The sequence below is a fragment of the Pavona decussata genome, unplaced genomic scaffold (genome assembly GCF_977016875.1).
Source record: "Pavona decussata unplaced genomic scaffold, jaPavDecu1.1 SCAFFOLD_192, whole genome shotgun sequence".
Lineage (NCBI taxonomy): Eukaryota > Metazoa > Cnidaria > Anthozoa > Scleractinia > Agariciidae > Pavona > Pavona decussata.
Genome location: NW_028145601.1, coordinates 355,091 through 377,500, shown reverse-complemented (window position 1 = coordinate 377,500; position 22,410 = coordinate 355,091). Strand labels below are relative to the sequence as shown.

General features: G+C 38.9%; 2 protein-coding genes and 3 long non-coding RNA genes across 7 annotated transcripts in view; 4 read left to right on the top strand and 1 right to left on the bottom strand.

Moving 5' to 3' along the window:
* LOC146462005 (uncharacterized) overlaps nt 1-4,026 on the top strand; it is a 4,515-nt gene extending 489 nt beyond the window's left edge. For both annotated transcript variants that reach the window (XR_014857244.1, XR_014857243.1), the window contains exon 3: nt 3,723-4,026. This is a non-coding gene — a long non-coding RNA (uncharacterized LOC146462005). The remainder of the gene's footprint in view (nt 1-3,722) is intronic.
* Nucleotides 3,763-11,945, bottom strand: LOC146462003 (uncharacterized). The gene is made up of 2 exons (XR_014857249.1): nt 10,083-11,945; nt 3,763-3,873 (listed from the first exon to the last, which is right to left on the bottom strand). It is a non-coding gene; the product is annotated as an uncharacterized LOC146462003 (long non-coding RNA).
* LOC146462004 (uncharacterized) lies at nt 5,759-10,067 on the top strand. 2 transcript variants are annotated; one of them, XR_014857241.1, is made up of 3 exons: nt 5,759-5,896; nt 5,980-6,046; nt 9,906-10,067. It is a non-coding gene; the product is annotated as an uncharacterized LOC146462004 (long non-coding RNA). The 2 variants fall into 2 exon arrangements; XR_014857240.1 differs by having other exon boundaries at nt 5,765-5,905.
* A 2,868-nt stretch (nt 11,946-14,813) lies between the features above and the next one.
* On the top strand, nt 14,814-18,617 carry LOC146462002 (contactin-associated protein-like 5). The gene is made up of 2 exons (XM_085086154.1): nt 14,814-14,985; nt 18,002-18,617. The coding sequence occupies exons 1-2, from the start codon at nt 14,912-14,914 to the stop codon at nt 18,615-18,617; spliced, it is 690 nt and encodes a 229-aa protein (XP_084942280.1). The 5' UTR covers nt 14,814-14,911.
* A 1,901-nt stretch (nt 18,618-20,518) lies between these two features.
* Nucleotides 20,519-22,375, top strand: LOC146462001 (uncharacterized). Its single transcript, XM_085086163.1, has 2 exons — nt 20,519-21,393; nt 21,939-22,375. The coding sequence occupies exon 1, from the start codon at nt 20,656-20,658 to the stop codon at nt 21,088-21,090; it is 435 nt and encodes a 144-aa protein (XP_084942289.1). The 5' UTR covers nt 20,519-20,655; the 3' UTR covers nt 21,091-21,393; nt 21,939-22,375.
* The last annotated feature ends 35 nt before the right edge of the window (nt 22,376-22,410 follow it).

Below are 22,410 nucleotides of genomic sequence, written 5' to 3'. Positions count from 1 at the left end.
ACCCCAGGCTGTGTTCGAAACCAACTGACGAAAACGTGAATTTTACAAGACTTCCAGCTGTTAGTTCTGGAGAACACAGATCATTAAAAACCTCCTAATTCGCTTAGTTATCAACGATGACCCTTCACGTTTACAATGTGATGAATTGCAATCATAAGCTTTAATTACGCAGGATGCCCTGAGGACGACAGATCGTGTCTAAAATTTAGCTCGTTATCTTTGTTCTTTTTTTTCTTATAGTGGCAGCTACAAAATTGTACATTAATTTATTCATTCATTAAACTCTGCTCTTTATTGTTCTGATTGTCTTATATTAAAAAAAAACGGCCAAATCAAAATCTTTTATCGACGCGTATATTACGAGAGAAGGAAGCCCCTCATCCTTACTTGTGTGACGTCAAATCATCATTTGATTTATTCATTAAACCTGGATTAAATTCTGTTCTATCCTAGACGGGATTTTTTTTGCCGCTATTGTGGTGACCATATTGTTTACACGTTTTATATTAGACTGAACTATGCCGTTTTCAAAAACAAAATTAACCCTTGTAAAGCGGTAAAACGAAAGAATAACTTCTAAACAGTACTAGACAGTTAAAACGGTGGAAATTGGAGAGTTCCTGGCGAAAGAATCATGCTTTGTTTGACAGTTGTAGCACATCACATCACTTTGTCGAATTGATGCTTAAATGGTACTGGAAATTCACTTCACAAAAAGATTAAAGGTTTGATTTCTAATATTTTAAAAAAGATTTTATCTAGGAAAGCTTTTTGTCTGTTTTTCTTTCTGTTTTCTTTTCTTTTTTTTTTTTTGGTGAAACGAGAACAATTTGTAATCTTACACTTTTATTGAAATTACATAACCAGACCAACTCCATAGCCAACTCGTGAATGCAGAAGTAAATAGTGGCAAGGTATAAAACATTGTTTGCATTGTGTTTGGTTGGCAGAGGACTCAAAATATAGGCCATAAAGGATTAATAAGCGGCCTCACTGGCGTTTTATTCCGCATCCTAGGCCACTTCAAATAGATTTTTAGCCGTTGCCCTCAGCAAGATTGAGCTCCTTGAAAAGTTTTGTATTTTGTAAGAATGTTTTAATTTTGAAAATTGTTTGGAGCCTTTGGAATTGTTAGCTTTTTTACAGCCAAAATAAAAAAAAAAAGAAAAATAATATTCTCCGTTCCCTCGGGAATCGAACCCGGGAAGCTTTCCATCTACGCCACCGAGACACATTTGACGATTTCTGAAAGAGAGATTAATTTCTGTATTATTTCATCTACCCGTGAACGCACGCGCCCAAAACATGTTTTCACGTGATGTCAAACGTCTGAGTTTCAGGTGTCAAACTTTGAAGTTTTCCCGCCCAAATGTGTGGTTCACTCTGTTCTCTTGACCGTTCATTGTCAGCGTGGTCAAGAAATCAGCAAAAATGTCTTCTCTGATAAGGAGAGCCGAAAAAGTATCGAGGACCTTTTCAGAGACGTGGATGAAGACTTATTGATATATGCTGGAGAATTACGAAGCAATGGTTTTACGTCAACAGCGAGCGCAATTTCCACACCGCCACCGAAAATTATAGTAATACGGCTCAAAATTAAAACCGAACCTCGGGCTTTAAACGGACTTTACAAGACCAGGGCAATGGCGACAACACGGTAAATGATGTTTTCCGATGTTGATTTGCTTTCTACAAATAGTTTAAGTGATGATTTGAACCAGAATTCTGTACCTTCTGTAATTTTCATCGCAAACGTGCCCGAATTTACTGCGAGTGATCGCTTTGTACAAACACGAAGCGTCTTCAAATTTTACATGCGTGTTTGCACGCACGCAAAAAAACTTTCAGTTTTTTTGCCTCCAATCGCAAATGTATTGTTTATTTCAATAAAATGTTTTGTTGGAAAAGCTTTTTGTTGATTTTTGTGTCTTTGTCAATTCATATATGCGTTTGAGAAGCGACAGATGCGTAATCGAGGACAAGTTGCATAAGCGGGTTGAAGTTGATACGCCAAAGGTCTTCATCAAAATGCCGTGAATTTTAGCAATTTTTGCGTTCAAGTGTGTTTTTCGGCAATTAATAGGTAACCATATTATTTTACGTCGGAAAACATTTGTTTAATCATTCCAATTTAATATGCAGTTAATTTTGGAAGCCACTACTCATTTATCTACTGCGCATTTTGGTGAATTTTAACGGTCTTGGAAGAATTCAATTTCTGCAAAACCTATGGAAACACGACAGGAGGCAAAGGGTGATTTAAGAGAGGACGAACCACTTGCTTGCACCATGGTCTCCAACAGAATAGAGTCTTGGAAAGTACACCTAGAAACTGTTCGAACGTGATTCGACTGTTTGGGAGCCGTGCTTTCAGTCAAGATGTACTGCTTAACGATTTTTGAAACTGATGATTGCTGATGCGTAATCGCCTCCCAACTTCGAATTCTGAAAAAGAATAATCCTGCGCAAGTTCTTTCACTTGATTACGTAAATCGCTTGAAAGTGGGACGCCTTTCTGATAATTTCGTCCTTTCTTGTTGATTGAGAACATCTTCCCTTTGAGCAGTGGCACTGATCAGTGCCGAGAAGTAAAACTTCACATTTGGGCGGGAAAACTTCAAAGTTTGACACCTGAAACTCAGACGTTTGACGTCACGTGAAAACATGTTTTGGGCGCGTGCGTTCACGGGTAGATGCAATCGACGGTATTTGAATTATCTGGCACCTGTGGCCGTTAAATTACTTCGGACTGCCACAAAAGAATACGCAAATGAGCCGGGAACACCGTCAGACGTTTCTCCATCATATTTTCTGCTTCCTTTTTGCGCGAAATCCCTGTTGACTTGGACGATAATCTCGGCCTTGAGCGGCTTTCAACGCGGCGCTAGCTTTCAGTCAGCAAAATAAGAAGTTGTCCCTTAGTTTCACTGTAGTTTCGGTCAATGGAAGGAGTTAGCAGACAACACACCAACTAGTGTTTTCTTTTAAGAGTAAGTTATTAGTTGAGTTGATTTTACGTCTTTGTTTTTTGTCCCGTAATTAAATTCCGATTAAATTAATATAAAGTTTATATGTGATCGAGCAAGTAAGCGAGTGAAATTCAGCCCACATTACGATAACTCGTTTATTGCGCATACGCGCATTCACGAGTTTTATGCGAAAATATTCGGTTGCAATCCAGTTGCTGTTCCACAAGTGAGAGTTGAAAGTTGTGGCCATATTTCCATCGAACATGTCATCAACAAATGTTAGCAACAAACCAGGAAATGAGATAACTATCGCTCTGAAATTTCACTACGAAGCAAGATTAAACATTTCTTACCAATTTGATTGTAATAAAACACGCTGGAAGAGTTCCATTAAAGCCGTCATGTAACGAGATAACCCCATCACATGCAAGCTTAATGATTCGTGTTGATCGTTGCGTATTAACGAAATTGTAAGGGTTTGTATGGGGAAAAAGCATTCGAATTTGAAAGCAAAATAATTTTTCAATAAAAATGTCTCACCTGAATTCCTTTGTATTGCCTTTTGTGTCCTGTGTGGTTTTTAGGTCGATTTGAAGCGATTTAGTAAAGTTCCCGGGAGAGTTTCAGTTCAAACGGCTTCTCTCTTTATGCCGTATATCTGAGAGAAGCCGTCGAAATGAAACTCTACTAAATAGCTAATTATATAAAAATTAGCACAATCATTGTCTTATTTCATTCTTTTCGTTTTCTTAGGTCCGTTTTCAACGGTATCCAAAGTACCAGGAGATTTCCCGACGGCATTCTCAATGCTGGAGAAGATCTGTCGTGAAGATACTAAAGGAGGCGCAAGGTTTACTGGAGATCGTATTCACACTTAGTTTGAATGGCATAACATTATCACTACCTTTTAAAAAGGATTGATAATTTCACCACAAATATATTACTTAACGAATTCATGGAAATTTCTGCCGCAGTTTAATTGAACAGTCTTAAAGTGCGTGAAAGTGTTCAGTCACAGGAGCTTGTAGAATTAAATTAAAATATTCAAGTTACGTTTTCCGTTTGCTGTTGTTTTGTATCCTGTACATTTGCATCCAAGATGGCAGACCCCAAAACACAGCAGTCGTGTGTTGAGCTCTTTTATGCCTGAGCGGATCTGAGGCGGGTTGATTAAAAAGTGGATATCCACTTGACTTGCTGCAATTTAGATTTGGGAATTTCAGTGTCAGCCTATGAATTATAAAAAGGACAAACTTGTGTACAGTTGAGTTAAGTGCTGTTAAAGAAAACTGTATTATGAGCAATACATTCAGGCTCCGCTGGATAGTTATCCGCCTATCGGCTCTTGGAAAAATTAGGCCTGACCATAATTAGTCTGACCCATACTTATATTTAATACAATAATGACGGAGGGAGCAGCCTATCTACGAAGCAGTTTGTGTTCCTAATTACCATAAAATTTTGCCAACTTTGGCCTTGAATTTCTTCAAGAATTATTGATCATTTGAGAATCCAAAGTTTGTCCACGATGTCGTTTACCTCTGATGAAACAGTGACGCTTTCTCGTGTTTGATATAATACATCACAATGAGCAGACATCAAAATGCGGACTGCGTGATAAGTCTGATCAGTGATACCTAACAAGAATATTTAAGTAAAATACTTTAAATGTTAGTCTCCTATGTTCCTAGATCGTTTTAAAGGCAGATTTGTGTAAACTAATTCAGTTTGATCTGTTCGGATGAAAGCCTTAATTAGAGATTCCCAAATTTACGAGCCGTTTTCGGCTTTACGAAATTCCCATTTGTTTTCTTTCTCAGTTTTAAGGAAATATTTGCCCCTCCTAAAACGAAATGCACCAATTAGTTTTCCAGTGCTACGAAATCTTCGAAATGCATGTATGTTAAAAAAAATTTTAATTCATGACTGCTCGGTTCCTGTACGGGGGTATAGCAAACACTTCACAGTTAATCACGAAGAGGTGTTTTTTTTTTTTCTCACTAGAAGCTGCTATTCTGTTTTGGTTGTATTTTGCCAGTGATTTAACACTCACTGACAAAACATTACCACAGTTCATGATGAATGCATCGGTTTTCCCGTGATCACAACGGCAAGATCACAAAGTCCAATACCTTATGTTGAACGGAGTGTTCGAACGCCTTCAACACCATTCAACACTTTTGAAAACAAAGAAAATGTTGTATGGATGTTAAATGAAAGTGTAAACCGATTTAAATTCAATACGCTTTCAACAACCCGTTCAACACTTTTTACGCCATGTTAAACAATGTTGAACCACCTGTTCAAACGCCCCGCTTCAACATTTGGTTCAATAACTGTGTTGAACGCATGTTGATGCAAATGTTGAAACCGTTTAAACGGGCCTAAACAGGCCTTAACACTCACCGGCAAAACATTACCACAGTTCATGATCAATTCATGTTTGCCCGTTATCACAACGTACACGATCACAAAGTCCAATACCATCGTATGATAAACAACACAAAATTCGATCATGCAAATAATATACAATTTTAATTCGGAACTTCCATAATTGTATTACTCTCAAAAGTTCGAGTTTCGAATATTCTGGCCTACAATACAATTTATTTTATAAACTTCCATAATCGTCAGTTTACCCTCGAAAGTTCGAGTGTTGCATCACTACACAAACCGGTCTAGGCGGGCAATACCTTTCAGTTATCACAAGATACCGGCGATAAAAATAAGTCTCATATTTCAGGGTCAAAACTCGCAAGACAAACAACACAAAACTCGAACATAGGATGATAGGATTAATGTTGCCACAAGCGTTTTAACCTCGAAAGTGCGTACATCAATAGTTTTCTCAGTATCCAGTTTTCAAACAATCAGGCGAGAAGTTCGCACCATATTGTTGTCCAAGAATGTCTGATCCAAAAGGCGGGGTGCAGGCTGTAAATCGAAAACTACTTTCTTTTTATTTTAGTTGATATTTTTCGTAACTTGTTCCTCCTCCTTGTTTGCGCAGATTGTGCTCCAAAACGAAATCTCACCCGAAACGATGGAAGAGGAATCGAAAACAACTAAGCCTAAAGGTATAACCTGTAAATAGTTATTGATCGTTATTAAGAGCGACTATCCCTAAGAAGCGCATATTCAATTTTTATCTAAGAAATAGATTTCACTGAGAACTCTTCCATCAACTTCTGTTGGCTAGTAGGTAACAAATATGAGATGCGAACGAATTTTCTTAAAATTTTGTGATTTGAACTTTTCGCACCCCAGGCCGTGTTCGAAACCAACTGACGAGAACGTGAATTTTACAAGACTTCCAGCTGTTAGTTCTGGAGAACACAGATCATTAAAAACCTCCTAATTCGCTTAGTTATAAACGATGACCCTTCACGTTTACAATGTGATGAATTGCAATCATAAGCTTTAATTACGCGGGATGCCCTGAGGACGACAGATCGTGTCTAAAATTTAGCTCGTTATCTTTGCTCTTTTTTTCTTTTAGTGGCAGCTACAAAATTGTACATTAATTTATTCATTAAACTCTGCTCTTTATTGTTCTGATTGTCTTATATTAAAAAAAAAACGGCCAAATCAAAATCTTTTATCGACGCGTATATTACGAGAGAAGGAAGCCCCTCGTCCTTACCTGTGTGACGTCAAATCATCATTTGATTTATTCATTAAACCTGGATTAAATTCTGTTCTATCCTAGACGGGATTTTTTTTTTTGCCGCTATTGTGGTGACCATATTGTTTACACGTTTTATATTAGACTGAACTATGCCGTTTTCAAAAACAAAATTAACCCTTGTAAAGCGGTAAAACGAAAGAATAACTTCTAAAAAGTACTCGACAGTTAAAACGGTGGAAATTGGAGAGTTCCTGGCGAAGGAATCATGCTTTGTTTGACAGTTGTAGCACATCACATCACTTTGTCGAATTGATGCTTAAATGGTACTGGAAATTCACTTCACAAAAAGATTAAAGGTTTGATTTCTAATATTTTAAAAACGTTTTTATCCAGGAAAGCTTTTTGTCTGTTTTCCTTTCTGTTTTCTTTTTTTGTTTTTTTGGTGAAACGAGAACAATTTGTAATCTTACACTTTTATTAAAATTACATAACCAGACCAACTCCATAGCCAACTCGTGAATACAGAAGTAAATAGTGGCAAGGTATAAAACATTGTTTGCATTGTGTTTGGTTGGTCCAGGACTCAAAATATAGGCCATAAAGGATTAATAAGCGGCCTCACTGGCGTTTTATTCCGCATCCTAGGCCACTTCAAATAGATTTTTAGCCGTTGCCCTCAGCAAGATTGAGCTCCTTAAAAAGTTTTGTATTTTGTAAGAAAGTTTTAATTTTGAAAATTGTTTGGAGCCTTTGGAATTGTTAGCTTTTTTACAGCCAAAATAAAAAAAATGAAAAATAATATTCTCCGTTCCCTCGGGAATCGAACCCGGGAAGCTTTCCATCTACGCCACCGAGACACATTTGACGATTTCTGAAAGAGAGATTAATTTTTGTATTTATTTGAATTATCTGGCACCTGTGGCCGTTAAATTACTTCGGACTGCCACAAAAGAATACGCGAATGAGCCGGGAACACCATCAGACGTTTCTCCATCATATTTTCTGCTTCCTTTTTGCGCGAAATCCCTGTTGACTTGGACGATAATCTCGGCCTTGAGCGGCTTTCAACGCGGCGCTCGCTTTCAGTCAGCAAAATAAGAAGTTGTCCCTTAGTTTCACTGTAGTTTCGGTCAATGGAAGGATTTCGCAGACAACACACCTACTAGTGTTTTCTTTTAAGAGTAAGTTATTAGTTGAGTTGATTTTACGTCGTTGTTTTTTGTCCCGTAATGGCGGCTGATAGTGAATACATGCACTATACGTAGACTCACGAATAATTTATGATTTTGATTAAATTCCGATTAAATTAATATAAAGTTTACATGTGATCGAGCAAGTAAGCGAGTGAAATTCAGCCCACATTACGATAACTCGTTCATTGCGCATGCGCGCATTCACGAGTTTTAACTCGTGAGTGCGCGCATGCGCAATGAACGTGAAAAAAACATGAGTCAGGCCATGAGTGTGGCCATTACGTTACTGTAATGCAATTTCCGGTTGACGATAAGTAGCGTAACACAAGGGAATACGGAAACAACCTCACGCTATCTTTGTGACTCAAACTATTCCATTAGCTAGGTTAGATTTTAAAAAATCAGCGATTCACACAATGGGAATAAATGAGGCAACATTAAGCATCCCGCGAAAATGCCAATAGGGGCATCTTGTTACTCTAATAAATCTGACGGCACAAAATTTATCTACTTTGAGCACTTATCGCAAAATACGAATTAGGCCAAGTTAAAAGGAATATTTCAACAAGAAAATTAACGATAATAAAATAACATGACGTTTCGACGACTTCATATCGTCATTGTCAAATGAGTAAAAATGGAAATAACGGAAACGCATATTTATAGGTATTGAAAGTGAGAAAATAAATTAGCATGAAAGCATTCAGGTAAAGAGTTTCGCGCGAATGGAATCCGCTTGCGTGTTCAGTTTCGGTCGGGCAAGCGGATTCCATTCGCGCGAAACTCTTTACCTGAATGCTTTCATGCTAATTTATTTTCTCACTTTCAATACCTATAAATATGCGTTTCCGTTATTTCCATTTTTACTCATTTGACAATGACGATATGAAGTCGTCGAAACGTCATGTTATTTTATTATCGTTAATTTCCTTGTTGAAATGTTTCTCAAAATCGTTTCTCATTAAAAGGAATAAATTGCAAAAATGGATCGCACTCAGGGGCTCTTCTACATATCAGTGGAAAGTTCCATCCATCGTCTAATAGATTATAATGTGTTAAAATATTCGGCTGCAATCCAGTTGCTGTTCCACAAGTGAGAGTAGAAAGTTGTGGCCATATTTCCATCGAACATGTCATCAACAAATGTTAGCAACAAACCAGAAAATTAGATAACTATCGCTCTGAAATTTCTCCACGAAACAAGATTAAACATTTTTTACTAATTTGATTAAAATAAAAACGCTGGAAGAGTTTCATTAAAGCCGTCATGTAACGAGATAACCCCATCACATGCAAGCTTAAGACGAATATTTTCAAGAAATTCCTTGATGTAATCGACATCAACCTAAAAGATATCAAGAAATCCACGAGTTCAAGACTTCTGTCAGAGTTGTGAACGAAACAGTAATTTTATGACGTTATAGGACGAAAACAAGCTTCGCACCAAAAGGAGGCCGTGCCTCGTGCACGTCTAAGAAAATGTGTCCCACATGAGAAGGAAAGACGCTGTCGCGTCTTATATAATGTTTTCAGCATCATCAGGCTTTTGGAGCTCCCTCGGCGGGTGGACCGGTGAGGGTGGGACTCTGCAGACTCTGCGCCCAGTAACTCTACCCCAATGAGGGGGGTAGGGGGGAGCAGAGACGGGGGAGCATTTTGCTTAAATTATTTTTCATTTTTTATGTTATATTAACATTTTAAAAGACACGTTTTCAGTTGTAACTACTTCAAATGGATGTATCTGGCACTATAAATTCGATTTAAATGTTAAGAAAGCTATCAAGTTCTTGTCCCTCTTTAATGATTCGTGTTGATCGTTGCGTAATAACAAAATTGTAAGGGTTTCTATGGGGTAAAAGCATTCGAATTTGAAAGCAAAATGATTTTTCAATAAACATTTCTCAACTGAACTCCTCTGTATTTCCTTTTGTTTCCTGTGTGGTTTTTTAGGTCGATTTGAAGCGATTTAGTAAAGTTCACGGGAGAGTTTCAGTTCAAACGGCTTCTCTCTTTATGTACATATAGGAAAGCCGTCGAAATAAAACTCTACTAAATTGCTAATTATATAAAAATTAGAACAATCATTGTCTTATTTCCTTCTTTTCGTTTTCTTAGGTCGGTTATCAACGGTATCCAAAGTACCAAAAGATTTGCCTGCAGCATTTTCGATGCTAGAGAAGATCAAAATGCCGAACAACCCAGGGTGTCTAACTGCGGGCTATCATGAAGATGGCGACGGAACCTCTACTATGTACTAGTTGTTTGAATGGCATAACATTACCGTACTGCTACCTTAAAAGAATTGATAATTTTTTCAGAGTCACGTTTTTATGGAAATTCCCCCCGCAGTTTTAATCGAACAGTCTTAAAGCGCGTGAAAGTGTTCAATCACAGGAGCTTGTAGAATGAAATTAAAATTATATTCAAGTTACGTTTTCCGTTTGCTGTTGTTTTGTATCCTGTACATTTGCATCCAAGATGGCAGACCCAAAAGCAGAGAAGTCGTGTGTTGACCTCTTTTATGCCCGAGCATATCTGAGGCCGGTTGATTAAAGAGTGGATATCCACTTGATGAGTCACGGTATCCCGCAATTAAGATATGGGAATTTCAGTGTAAGCCTATGAATTATGAAAAGGACAAACTTGTGTGTAGTTAGGTTAAGTGCTGTTAAAAACAGTATTGTGAGCAATACATTTGCTCTGCTTGATAAATATCCGCTCTTTGAAAAATTGGGCTGACCATAATTAGTCTGACCTTTGCTTATATTTGATAAACTAATGACGAAAGGAGCAGCCTATCTACGAAGCAGTTTGTGTTCCTAATTACCATAAAATTTTGCCAATTTTAGCCTTGAATTTTTCCAAGAATTATTGATCATTTGGGAAGCCATATCAAACACTCGAAAGTGTGTTTCATCAGATATCTAAACACCTCGAAGTCCAAAACTCGGCTGCGAGTCGTTTTTTCAACCTACTTCTCAGTTTGACGGGGGCTTTGGCTCTGTGACTGAGCGAGAGGTGCCCTACTACTTTTCAAGATCTTTTTTACATCAAGTGGACCAGCTCTTCCTCACAGCGTTTATTAAAGATCTTGACTCATTCTGTTACAGTTGGAACTCAAGAGCTTTTAATGAAGAATAATTGTCACATAAGACATATAGCCAATAGTATTTTGACGACTCAATTTCACTTGCGTAAGCTTAACAAATGGAGGAAATTCTAAAGAAACTACTTTTCGCGCCTTTACAAACTGAAGCTCATTTCTTTTTCGAAAGAACAGCAGGTGTTCAACACCTATGCTTTTACTTGATGGTTACGAAGGCTCCGATATTTCCTAAACTGAGTGAAATCTATTTTTACTGAAAAATGTCCCGTAACATCAGGGATATCTGATGAAACACGCTTTCTCGTGTTTGATATATTCAGGAACTTATGGGTCATAAGCTCCTGATATATTACATTACAACCAGCAGACATCAAAATGCGGACTGCGCGATTTTGACGCTTTCGACTTAAAGGGCATTTGACACTCTACTGCGCATGTGCGGCGATTTGATTTCTGATCCGAAGAAACAGTTTTCAAAGTAGGCATCTGCGAGGAAAATCTTTTTCCATCCACCTTGTGAGGCTTTTAGAAGTGAAAATAACGATATCAAGGAACTGTTTGGTCATTTGTGAGGGATTGAAATCGCATATTTTGTATTTTTATTTGAATATCGTCGAGAAAATCTATTTCCTCGAGAGGAGGTATTCGAACCGGCTCTGGACGAAAGCTCCTGTCGCCTCGTAGCTGCCTTGTTTCAAAAGAAAAAAAGAAAAAAACGAAGAAAAGATGGGAGGACGAGCATCGGAAACTTTATGTTACTGCCGATGTACACGCCAGTTGGAAGAAATTAAAGTGTATGTGCTTGTATTCCACGGAAACGGCCTTTGCACAACATCTTTTATCCTTTTATCTTTTATCATTGTAAAACATAAATATCTTACAAATACAAAAGGTTAAAGGCCAAACAAAGAGGTTTTAGAACGCACGTGAAAACTTCAGACTGCCTGCGGTTAGCGCTGCCGCGCAGTGTTGATTATTACGATTTCCTATTGGTTAAAAAAAATTGCTGTCAATCAAGATCGCACATGCGCGTTATCGTGACAAAGGCCCTTTAAGTACGACCTTCAACTTGTAGCCTGACGTCTGATCAGGGATACCCAAAGAGAATATTTAAGTAAATTTTATTTCACGACTGCTCGGTTACTGTACGGGGGTATTCTCGGTTTTCACTGTCACGCCATTGAAAAAAAACATCAAAACCATTCCATGAATGAAGTCAAGAAATTGACATGGTATAGAGGATAAATAAATAAGGCATCTGTCCAAGTGTCAGGTCTGTGCGGCATTCCGTACACGAGTTATTTGACAAAATGTTCCACATAAATTTATAGAGCTTAGTATGGAGACGCCATGTTTGTGTCCCTCTGAGGGACACAAACATGGCGGCCGGAAATACGAAAAAACATCTGGAGTTCACTTTTGCCAGAAAAGAGGTTTGTTTGCCCTTGTGAATTTTCGAATGTTTAGATTAATATTTCTCCTCAACCTTAAATTGTTTAGAATGCTAAAAATCACCCGAAGAGTCATTTTTAAGATACGGAAAAGCTCTGTCACGGCCGTCCTCCTTATGTCACGCACGATGGAAACTCGGAAATTGCAACTGTTATATTTTCAAAAGGAAGCACGACATCGAGCTAAAAAATTGTGAACAGACATATTTTTAGGTAATCTTTCCTTGAATGAAGGTAAAAATTTTGTAGGCCTCCCAGTTTTGAATTCTAGAATTTGGTGACTTCATGTGAAAACCAAGAATAGCAAACAGTAGTATAGGGGGAATGAAAAAGTGGATAGTTTTTTGGCAGTCCGCTCCGGTGGTGTTTTTGGATGTGGGAATGACCACCCCATGCCAGATATATGCTCATTACAAAATAATAAAACTCCACAGCCGTGGCAAAATCACAAGTGCCGTTGGTCATTACAAAACAAGAAGCCGAAAGGGCCATATTTGACTAAATGATGCGTAAGCTCACAATCAAAGCATCAACAACAACAACTTTATTTCACAATTCCTTCTATTTTCAAAAAATTTCAAATTATTAGAACATATAATCATACTTCACTCTGAATATATTTTATATATAGGAAATGCCTAGCAGCCGCGATAACCGCGAAAAAGTTCCTTGTCATACCGGTAACAAGTCCAGCACTTCTGGCTGAAAAATAATGAATAAAGAATTTATTGGGCACATCCTTATACCCAAACAAATTTCTTTAGTTACGAGCACCGATCGAATTTTTCTTCCGTTTTCCAAAACCGTTAACCCTTTTCCTTTAAATATAATCTCCCTATACTCCAATTTAACTCCAGACATTTATCCGAAGCAAGGTTTCCAAAAATAAATAACATTTCATCGCATTTCAGACCATATGAGACGGCCATATGCTAGCTAACGTACGAGACGACACAGTCAAGCAGTATAGATTATACTCAATTCTACCTCCATCCGTCACTTGTATGTTGCAGCTGACGAAATAGATCGCTTTGTTCGCCTCTCGACATGCTATAATCGCTATCATCTTTTTTTTGGAACAGGTCCACAACCCTCGCTGCGCTAAAAGCAACCGTTCGTGAACGTTTCACAGCCGACGCCATCTTGAATCAAAAGAACAATGACATGGAGAATAAGTGGTGTAGGCCACGTTCAAAGTGTTTTACGCTTTCTTGCGTTGTAGCGATCGCACGTGACGCAAATTTTCGCAAATGTTGTCCGTGATCACTCTTCACAGGTCTGGAGAGAAATGAGTTAAAAGTTCCTTCATATACTTTTCCTCATGAATTCCAAAGTCGCATCTTTTGAAGTCATTTGTCTTGCATCCGCCCTCTGACATTTGACACGTCGTCTGGTCATGTATATGAAGTCTTTGGACAATCGCGACACACACAAAAAATAAAATAGATAATAATAATAATAATAATAATAATAATAATAATAATAATAATAATAATAATAATAATAATAATTATAATAATGATGATAATGATGATAATAATGATGATGATGATGAAAAAGAACGCGACCCATTACTTAACTCGGCGCCTCACGGCCCAAGTTAAAAGAAAAACGATGACGTCACGCCACAGCTGTGGCGGACATAGCAGGGAAACCCCCTTTTTGTTTTTAAACCACAAAGTTAATTTTAGACATCATGCAAAACTTCAGGAACATAATTAAAGGCTCGTTACGTGTCTTTTAGCTCGTCCATTGCTTGGACGACTTCAAATATAATATTTCTGACATCCTTATGCCAAACGTCTTATATGTTATATTTATCAAAACAGATTTATTCAATACGTTGAAAATATCTGTCACACCCGGTTGCCTCAAGAGATGGACAATCTTGTTTTTATTTTAAAAATGTATGTAAAAACGTGTGTTTTAAAATTTTAGTTCAAGCCACTGACAAGGCTAATCTGATTAGCCGGATTGTAATCTTTTTGACGTTTGTTTTATAAAAGTTCCAATTCAAATGGCAATGGGCTGGCTGGCGGCTTTTGAAAAAAACAATCTTCAATTTGAGATTTGTCAATCAGCATTTGTATATCCGGGCGGGCTGGCTGGCGGCTGGCGGCTATTGAAAATTTTCAATTAGAGATTTGTTAGTATTTGTGTATCCTTTCGGTAATGGCGAAACAAGATATTGTGGCGGAAATAATGGCAAGAGGTGCAGAGCTATGGCTTACTGGCTTATTCCGAGTTCCTGAGTTCCTTTCGCCGCTTTTCGCCGTGTGGTTTATCTTCTTGTCAATCAAATCTGACAACTAAAAAGTCTTAAAAGACAGAGGTCGATAGTTTTCTCATGAGAATTGTTCGACACGAGGAAAGATGAAGGGTTCATTGAGGGAGATTGTCTTCTTTTTTGCTCTTATTAACGTGATTTCGAAGACGGATGCCAGTGTAGATGAAATACGGGTTGATGGCGATGATTTTGTATCATACGATTTGAGCTCTTGGTCGGGGTTAATTCGGACACTCCAGAGGCATACTTTAATTTTAAAACAGTTAACCTAAACGGCATGCTGATTTACATTGGTAGCGGGGATGAACTGAGAGATTTTGTGATGCTCGATCTTGTAAAAGGAAAACTGAGGTAAGCGCCGCATATTTTTTGTTTGTTTTTGTACATGTTGTCTGCACACGCAAGTGACAAATTCCAAGCTCCACGAGGAAAAACTTTTGAATAAAATCGACTCAGCTGTAGACATTCAGAAAACTGCAGAAAACAGGTGCGTACATCTGGCAACCAGACCTAAAGTGTCGTTTTTTCTTGCTGATAAGGAACAGTAAATAAACATATTGGAATGTGTATTTTTTCAATGACGACCTTTGTATTTGTTGAGAATTAATGTAAGCGGTAGTTAAAATCAATTCTCAGGCTTCCTTGGCCTAAGCTTAAATGCATTCAATTGCCGTATATTGTAAACTTCGGAACTTCTTTAAGAAAGATGAAGGAAGCTTTCGTGCAACAAACAAGTGCGCGCTAATTTCATTATAACTTGAAATCAAAACCCAATTTTGCCCCTGACACAGCTTTGTGAAATCAAAGTTTTTGTGTACACTGGTTCCATAAATTCTCTGTTATTTGAGATAAAAGGTTTTCTTGGTTTCACTTTCGATGTAAGCAGTGATTTGGCGGGAAGTGATTAGCGTTACTTTGTCAGGAAAGTGCATTGCACCATGCCTTTTTGAATTACAAACCAAAAGTGGTCTGTATTGGAAGAAATAATTGTGGTTGACCTTTCTGCTAGCTTTCTAAAAGCTTCCCTTATTTCGTATCGGGTATGACTGTCAGTTTTGCAGGACTTGGTATCCGCCTATTAGTTATTAACTACAAATTCCAATTTTAAAACTTCACTAAAACTTCAACATTTCTTATTTCTCTTAATTTTACCAATCTTTCTAGAAAAACTACTCCTTCCAAATATACCCAAACTGATCACCCAAAAATTCACAAAATACCCCACAACACAGATTCACGATATGATGATAGGGTTTTTGAATTGCTTGAAACGCGAACGAGATATTTTCATTAAAGCCATGTCAAGTGGCGGAAAAATGGCGTTCAGGTGTAACTCCCCCTTAAGTGATTGAGCGAGTTGAGTTATTTTAGTTGCATGACTTAAGAACTTGTGACCGTCATGTTAATCTTATGATTCGAGGTCTAGGATATCCTTCGCGAATGTTTAGTAGTTTATAAGCGTTGTCGTCTAGTTGATGGATTAATTTGGTATGTTAACAACAGCTCTCGAGATAGACATATGGTGTTATTCTTGCTGACCTTGGCTTGGACCATCGTGTAGTCCTTAGTGTGTTGTCTTTGAACAATCGTTCTTTCCACGATTTTCATTGGATACTTGTTATTCAGTTCTACTGATGTGCGGTCGTGTAGATTTATTTGGGTTTTCTTAGTTGAGTGTTAAACAGGATTCTGTAAGTTCCCACGATCAGTTAACACAAACATCTCTACAAATTAGAATATTTAATCGCGAACATTCGAGCTTTTGCTTTTGTGTCAGAGTATCAGTTCTCAGTGTTAGTTGAAGATTGTGAGTTGTTAGTTGTCAAGTAAAGAGAAACCTAAAAATGTTATCAGAGTCTTCTTAGGACTTATCACGGCTTTCGACGTTATTTTGACGAGTAGGCAAGCAGGCTTGAAAAAACAGTGTTTGTATAGAAATCCGATGTCAAATAATTTTCATAAAACATCGCTTCTGAAAAATTCATTAATTGGAAACTTTTGGCACTAGGAAAGGGATTTTAAGAAAAAAATGGGAGGGATGTAGCTGTGCCAGAAAGCGTCCAGTCGTGTTTGGAACTTTCCATACATTCCCCTGTATTTTTTTCCTGCGAACTATTTTTAGTAGCAGTTCACGGCTGGTTCGCTATACAGACAAATGTATGGAAAGTTCAAAACACGACTAGACGCTTTCTGGCACAGCTACATCCCTCCCATTTTTTTCTTAAAATCTTTTTCCTGCTGCCAAAAGTTTCCAATTAATGAATTTTTCAGAAGCGATGTATTATGAAAATTATTTGACATCGGATTTCCATACAAACACTGTTAATTCAAGCCTGTTTGCCTGCTCGTCAAAATGGCGTCGAAAACCGTGATAAGGCCTATTGGTTCCTTCCTCCCGCTCAAAGCCAAGAGAGTGCTCAACACATGTGTTTGTTTATTGAATTGATATAGCACTTTAATTCGATCACCTTTTGTTCAGTTGTTGGGGAAATGTTCTTTTGATTTTGAACTCAAGAACAAGGTTAGTAGGGCAAATTTGAATGCAAACAAAAGACTATTAAAATGTCAGCCAATTTTGCATAGAGTCTAGGGAAAAAATTTTCAGTGTGAGACATGTTAGGGCGTGGTTATCACCCATGGCCTCATTTGTTTGCCAAATTGTTGCATTCAACAGAACTAATGCTTCCTGACTATATTGAAAGTATCCATTTTCTGCTCTTTTCAGACAAGGGGTGGGGACTTCCCCCCCTACCCCCCTCCATAATTTCGTAACTATAGAAGCTATGACAAGGAAGCTTAGCGGATAAAACGTACGTCCAAAGATGTTTCCTTTAAGGACCGCAACGGAAAGTTATGATGTCATATGACGCAATAATTACGTCATGATTCCCGAATGGCGGCCATCTTGGATTTCTGGACTTGCCCAAAACTTTCAGGAAGGCGCCCAAATTAAGCAAAAAGTAACCAAAACCAATAAAAACACTAATTTAAGGAAAAATACAAAAGTTACAGAAAGAAAAGTAATTTTTCTTTATTTTAAATAAGGATTTTCGAGTTTTGGGAAAAACCGCGTGTCAAAAATTGGTTGCCATGCTAACATCGAAGTCAATTAACACTAAATGACCACATCAAAAACTTTTTCCAGATATATTTCTGAAAAAGCCCGGAAGTTTCACGACGTTTGTGCAAATATCTAAGAAGTTATTCGTGTCCAAAATGTGGGTAGAATCCGCCTCCCCCCCCCCCCCCCCCCCTTCACACACACACCTGGTGTATAGATAGTGTTAAAACTAATTGAAATTTACAGTTTTTCTCCACGGTTTGCACGAATTTGCATCTTATTTGGCATTTTTCATTATTACAACAGAATCACTGTCAACCTTGGCGACAATATCCCTAAAGAGAGAGGAGACCTTGTGATTGACAGCAACTTGACTGACAACATTTGGCACCATGTTGGGTTGGTTGTGGAGGGGCGGCCGTTAAATGTCACATTGCATGGGAAGACTTACCCAATTACACTAAAAAGCACCTTCCAAAGGCTGGATATGAACGGCTATATTTATGTTGGGGGTTTGACTGAACGCATCTATGACATTCTACAGGGGTATAAACCATCTAGAAACTTCAAGGACGTGTATTACCACAACTATTGGGTGAAGATTTTGGCAGGAAATAACAAGAAGGAGAAACGCTACAGAGAGTTTGGCTCCCCTGAACATAATTACCAGCATGTTAAATTTGAGTCACTGAGCTTTGGACACCCATTTGCATCCCTTAAGTTTCCTTCAAGAGCCAGCGTCGACGTTAATGTCAAAATGCGTTTTCGCACTTATTTTGCAAATGGAGCTTTGGCGTCTAAAGGTATGGCTTCAGGAGACGGTCCGTTTGTCAGCGTTTCACTGATCGGAGGAAAGATGTCTCTGAAATTTAGGATGGTTATTCACGGACTAGTTTTTTCATTGAGCATAGAAAAGCTCTAGAATGATGGTGATTGGCATTATCTGTCTGTTGTCGTTAAAGAGACTATGGTGAGCCTACAAGTGGATCAGCTGCCGGAGCTTAAGCACTTTATTCCTGACCCTAAAGAAGCCAGAAAAAAGAACACATATCTCTTGATTGGATACGCGCCATTGTTACCGAATTTCGTCGGTTGTATTCATAATTTACGTGTGGATGACCGAAGGCGTTGACCTGCGGAAATCGTGGAGTAACCGGTTGGGAAGATTGCAGAACGGTTGCAATCTTGCCAGTAACTGTTTTCCAAATCCCTGCCGTAATGATGGCAAGTGCAGGAAGGTACGTTCCGGGGGTTTTTCATGTGATTGTGAAAGGGCATTTCATGGTGGGTGGTTATGCCAAAAGCCCATATATCAAAGAACCTGCCAAGAGTACAAGAATCTCGGGCTTAGCGAGGACGCTTACTGTAGAGTGGACACCGACGCTGAAGGTCTGGCAGAACATATTAAAGTCCGTTGCAATGTGACTGATCAAAATTATGCAGTAGCAATCATCAGTCATGGCAAAGCTGGACCACAGAAAGTTTCATCCGCCAAGTTTTTTCCTTCATATGGTTATTACCACGAGCTGAAGAACTCAGTCAAGATGGAGCTGACCAGAGCTTTGATAGCACAGAGCGAGCGGTGCCGTCAGTTTGTCAACTTTAAGTGTTTTGCTTCCAAACTTCTTCCACCTCCTGACCAATTACGCGTGCGCTGGATAGAGCCTGGACTCGGCTCACTGATATCGGACCACTGGCCAGGTGCGCCTGCGGGTAGCAATAAGTGCGCATGCGGAGTAAATGGGACCTGCGCAGACCCCAATTTGTCTTGCAACTGCGACATTGGAGACAATACATGGAGAGAGGATGAAGGTCATGGGGTACTTACAAATTTCATATTCTCCTTTTCAAGCGTATCTCGCATTGGTAGGCAACCTCTCATAAAAAGAGTTTGTCCCGTTTTAAAATGAATAGTCTCAACAGGTATCTTTTAGATAATTTAAGAGGCAAACGTAATTTTTTTAATTTACTTTGTTCATTCATACCTTCGGTAAATATGCAATAACTATAATATACTCATTCATACAAAGTTCAAACAATTAAATTAAAACTACTGTTTTACAAGGTTACCGCGTGGGAGTCTGCCAGACCATCGTTACAAAATCCGTCTATTCCCAAGTCAGAAGTGAGCCTATTGTGTCCAGGTTCTCTGACAAGCTGTTCCATAAAATTCCCCACTATAGCTAAAACTTAGGTTTAGGTAGTTCGTACGTGGCTTGGGTAAGTTAATTTCGTCCGCGCATTCCAGTTAGGTAATACTGTGTGTTACGGATCGGTCATAGGCATAAATAAATTCAGCGACTATTCCGGAGAAAACCTTTAATTATTCTAAACATTAGTGCCGCTCTAAGGTTTTGCGGCCTGCTGAAATATTATCGATCTTCCTGTAACTTATCGAGTAGGAAACTGTCTGTTGGGTAACTCAGAAATGCTCTAATGTTTCATTTTTTATACGGTAGATGGACGGTCTTAAGCTAGCGACAAACTAGACGATTCGGATAAGGTGCTGATCGTGGCGAAATGTATTACCAGTAATTGTTGGCGATATTCAAGGGAGTGACAAAACTCGAGAAGATAACGGATTATCGGTGATTTTCGCGGAATCGCTGGCAACTTCAATCGCCGTTATTTGACATGCGGCGATAACAATCGCATGCAGAAATAACCATCGCACGTGTAGGCACTACTGGTGAATGTTTAAAGTGTGTAGTTAAACGGCAGTCGCACAATTGGTTGATCAGGTACCAGTGCTCACATCATTTTGTATTGTTCTGTTTTTCAGGTTACGTTACATACAAGTCTAACTACCTGTCACCGTAATAGTTTTTCCACCGTCCACCTCTCCCCATTCAAATATCACTGTTGAGCCGCTAGAATGCTTTGGAACGCTTACCGATTATTCCAATGCCAGTGAGAAGACTGTGAACATCCGACAACAAGCGGCGCGCTTTCTTTACACGATGTGCAACGTGGTGAATCCGACACCTCCTCACCCTCCGCGTGCCGCTACTGCTGCACCAGACCGCAAGGCAGACGTTTGGCAGTTTCCGTATACCTCAGTGCCAACGAAGGAGACAACTATGGCTCCTACAACTCTTCAGAGGTTATCGGAAACTAAAACACCTACCATCGCGCGCTCGACATCGCATTCAAAAGATGCAAGTCCAGTAGTCGAGATTGTGCCTTTTCCTTCGTCTAGTGAAGTACCTGAAACTGCAACCGACAGTAGCATTTACACAGGAAGTGACGTTCCAACAACTAAGGAGGAGAGTAGCCAAGATCTAGACTTATCAATGAACAAACCGCTGGTGTTCGGCAGCGCAAGTAAGGATTCTGATCTGGTTTTCGAAGGACAGTCCACTGACGCTCCAAGGTCTTTTAATTTTTCGTGGTAACTCTTAGTGACTGTGGTGTTGCTGGTGATCGTGTTTATAATGTTTATTACCGCATTTGGCTTTTTTTTCAAGAAGCAAGGAAGGCGCGAGTTTTGCTGTGGTCTGTTCCGTCCTAAGAAGACGCTGTCTCCGGATGAAATACACGTTGGCTTTCCCGAGGTTCAGCTGCGTTCACAGTCGGGCGAGTTGAACTTGTCTGACGTTCGTCGATCCATCGAAGCTGGGAGCTACAACGCGAGGACCGGGCATGTTGTGTATGGTGACCGTAGGCCTTGAATGAATCCAGGAACGGACTGAATGAAGGTATGGCTTATGTAAGAGATAAATACCGAGAACGGAGGTATTAATCCATATACATCCCGAGGGCCGTAGGCCCGAGGGATGTATATGGATTAATACCGACACTCTCTCTTTGCATCTTGTCGCGAAAAGAAAAATTGCGTTGCGACTTGCAGGAATTTTAGACTAGTCTTCTACTTCTCGTAACTATGAGTTGCAGCGTGTAACATGTTTTCCGTAACTTGCAACGTAGTGGTCTCGCCGGTTAACATCACAATTCAAAACACACTTTTATTTACGGCTATATAGTTAACAAAATGTCATTAAAACATTATTAAATATTTCATTACTGTTATTATTATTATTCTTATTATTATTATTATTATTATTATTGTTATTATTATTATTATTATTATTATTATTATTATTATTAATCCTTGGTAAAGTACATGAAAATTTACGGTTTCGAAAGTAAGACTAACGGTTTCTCTAAACTGAGTGCCTCGTTTTGAGTATACTCATGCGCACCATGCAATTACCACACTAATCGTTTCATTTCTTTTTTGTAGTGCCATCCCGGCCGGAGCCAGCAAAAGAAGCGCTGTGTTGTGTTTAAAAGATAACTAAGCTCTATTTCTCTCGGGGAGATTTAGGGCTTTGTTTGTTCCCATTTTGTTCTTTCAGTTGTGCAGGAGTTTAAATCAGCCAATAAGGTGTCGTGTTATTGCTCCAAGAGTGTCCGTTGGACTGCTGCAATACGACCACTGTACGCAGTCTTATCGCGCACGCACAGTAGTTTCAGTAGATGTGACATCTTGCTCGTGTGCATTGACAAGCTGTCGAAGTGATTGCCGGTGTAGTTGTGCACTTACTCTCCCAGTCTTGAGTTTCCTAATTTGCCTTAAATTCGATCGTTTGGTGGTGGTTGTTCTATTCTGCATTTCGAACAAGCAGGACTTCAGCTTTTCAAACCAGGAACCAGGAATTTTCCTGGAATGTTGATTGTGTTACACGAAGCCAGTCAGATTCGAGATAAAGATG

Bases quoted from the DNA above. Each gene is read 5' to 3' on its own strand.
- LOC146462002 (XM_085086154.1), top strand. From the start codon at position 14,912: ATGCTGATTTACATTGGTAGCGGGGATGAACTGAGAGATTTTGTGATG. The intron at 14,986-18,001 runs GTAAGCGCCGCA...TTATTACAACAG, and splicing joins CTTGTAAAAGGAAAACTGAG to AATCACTGTCAACCTTGGCG.
- LOC146462001 (XM_085086163.1), top strand. From the start codon at position 20,656: ATGTGCAACGTGGTGAATCCGACACCTCCTCACCCTCCGCGTGCCGCT.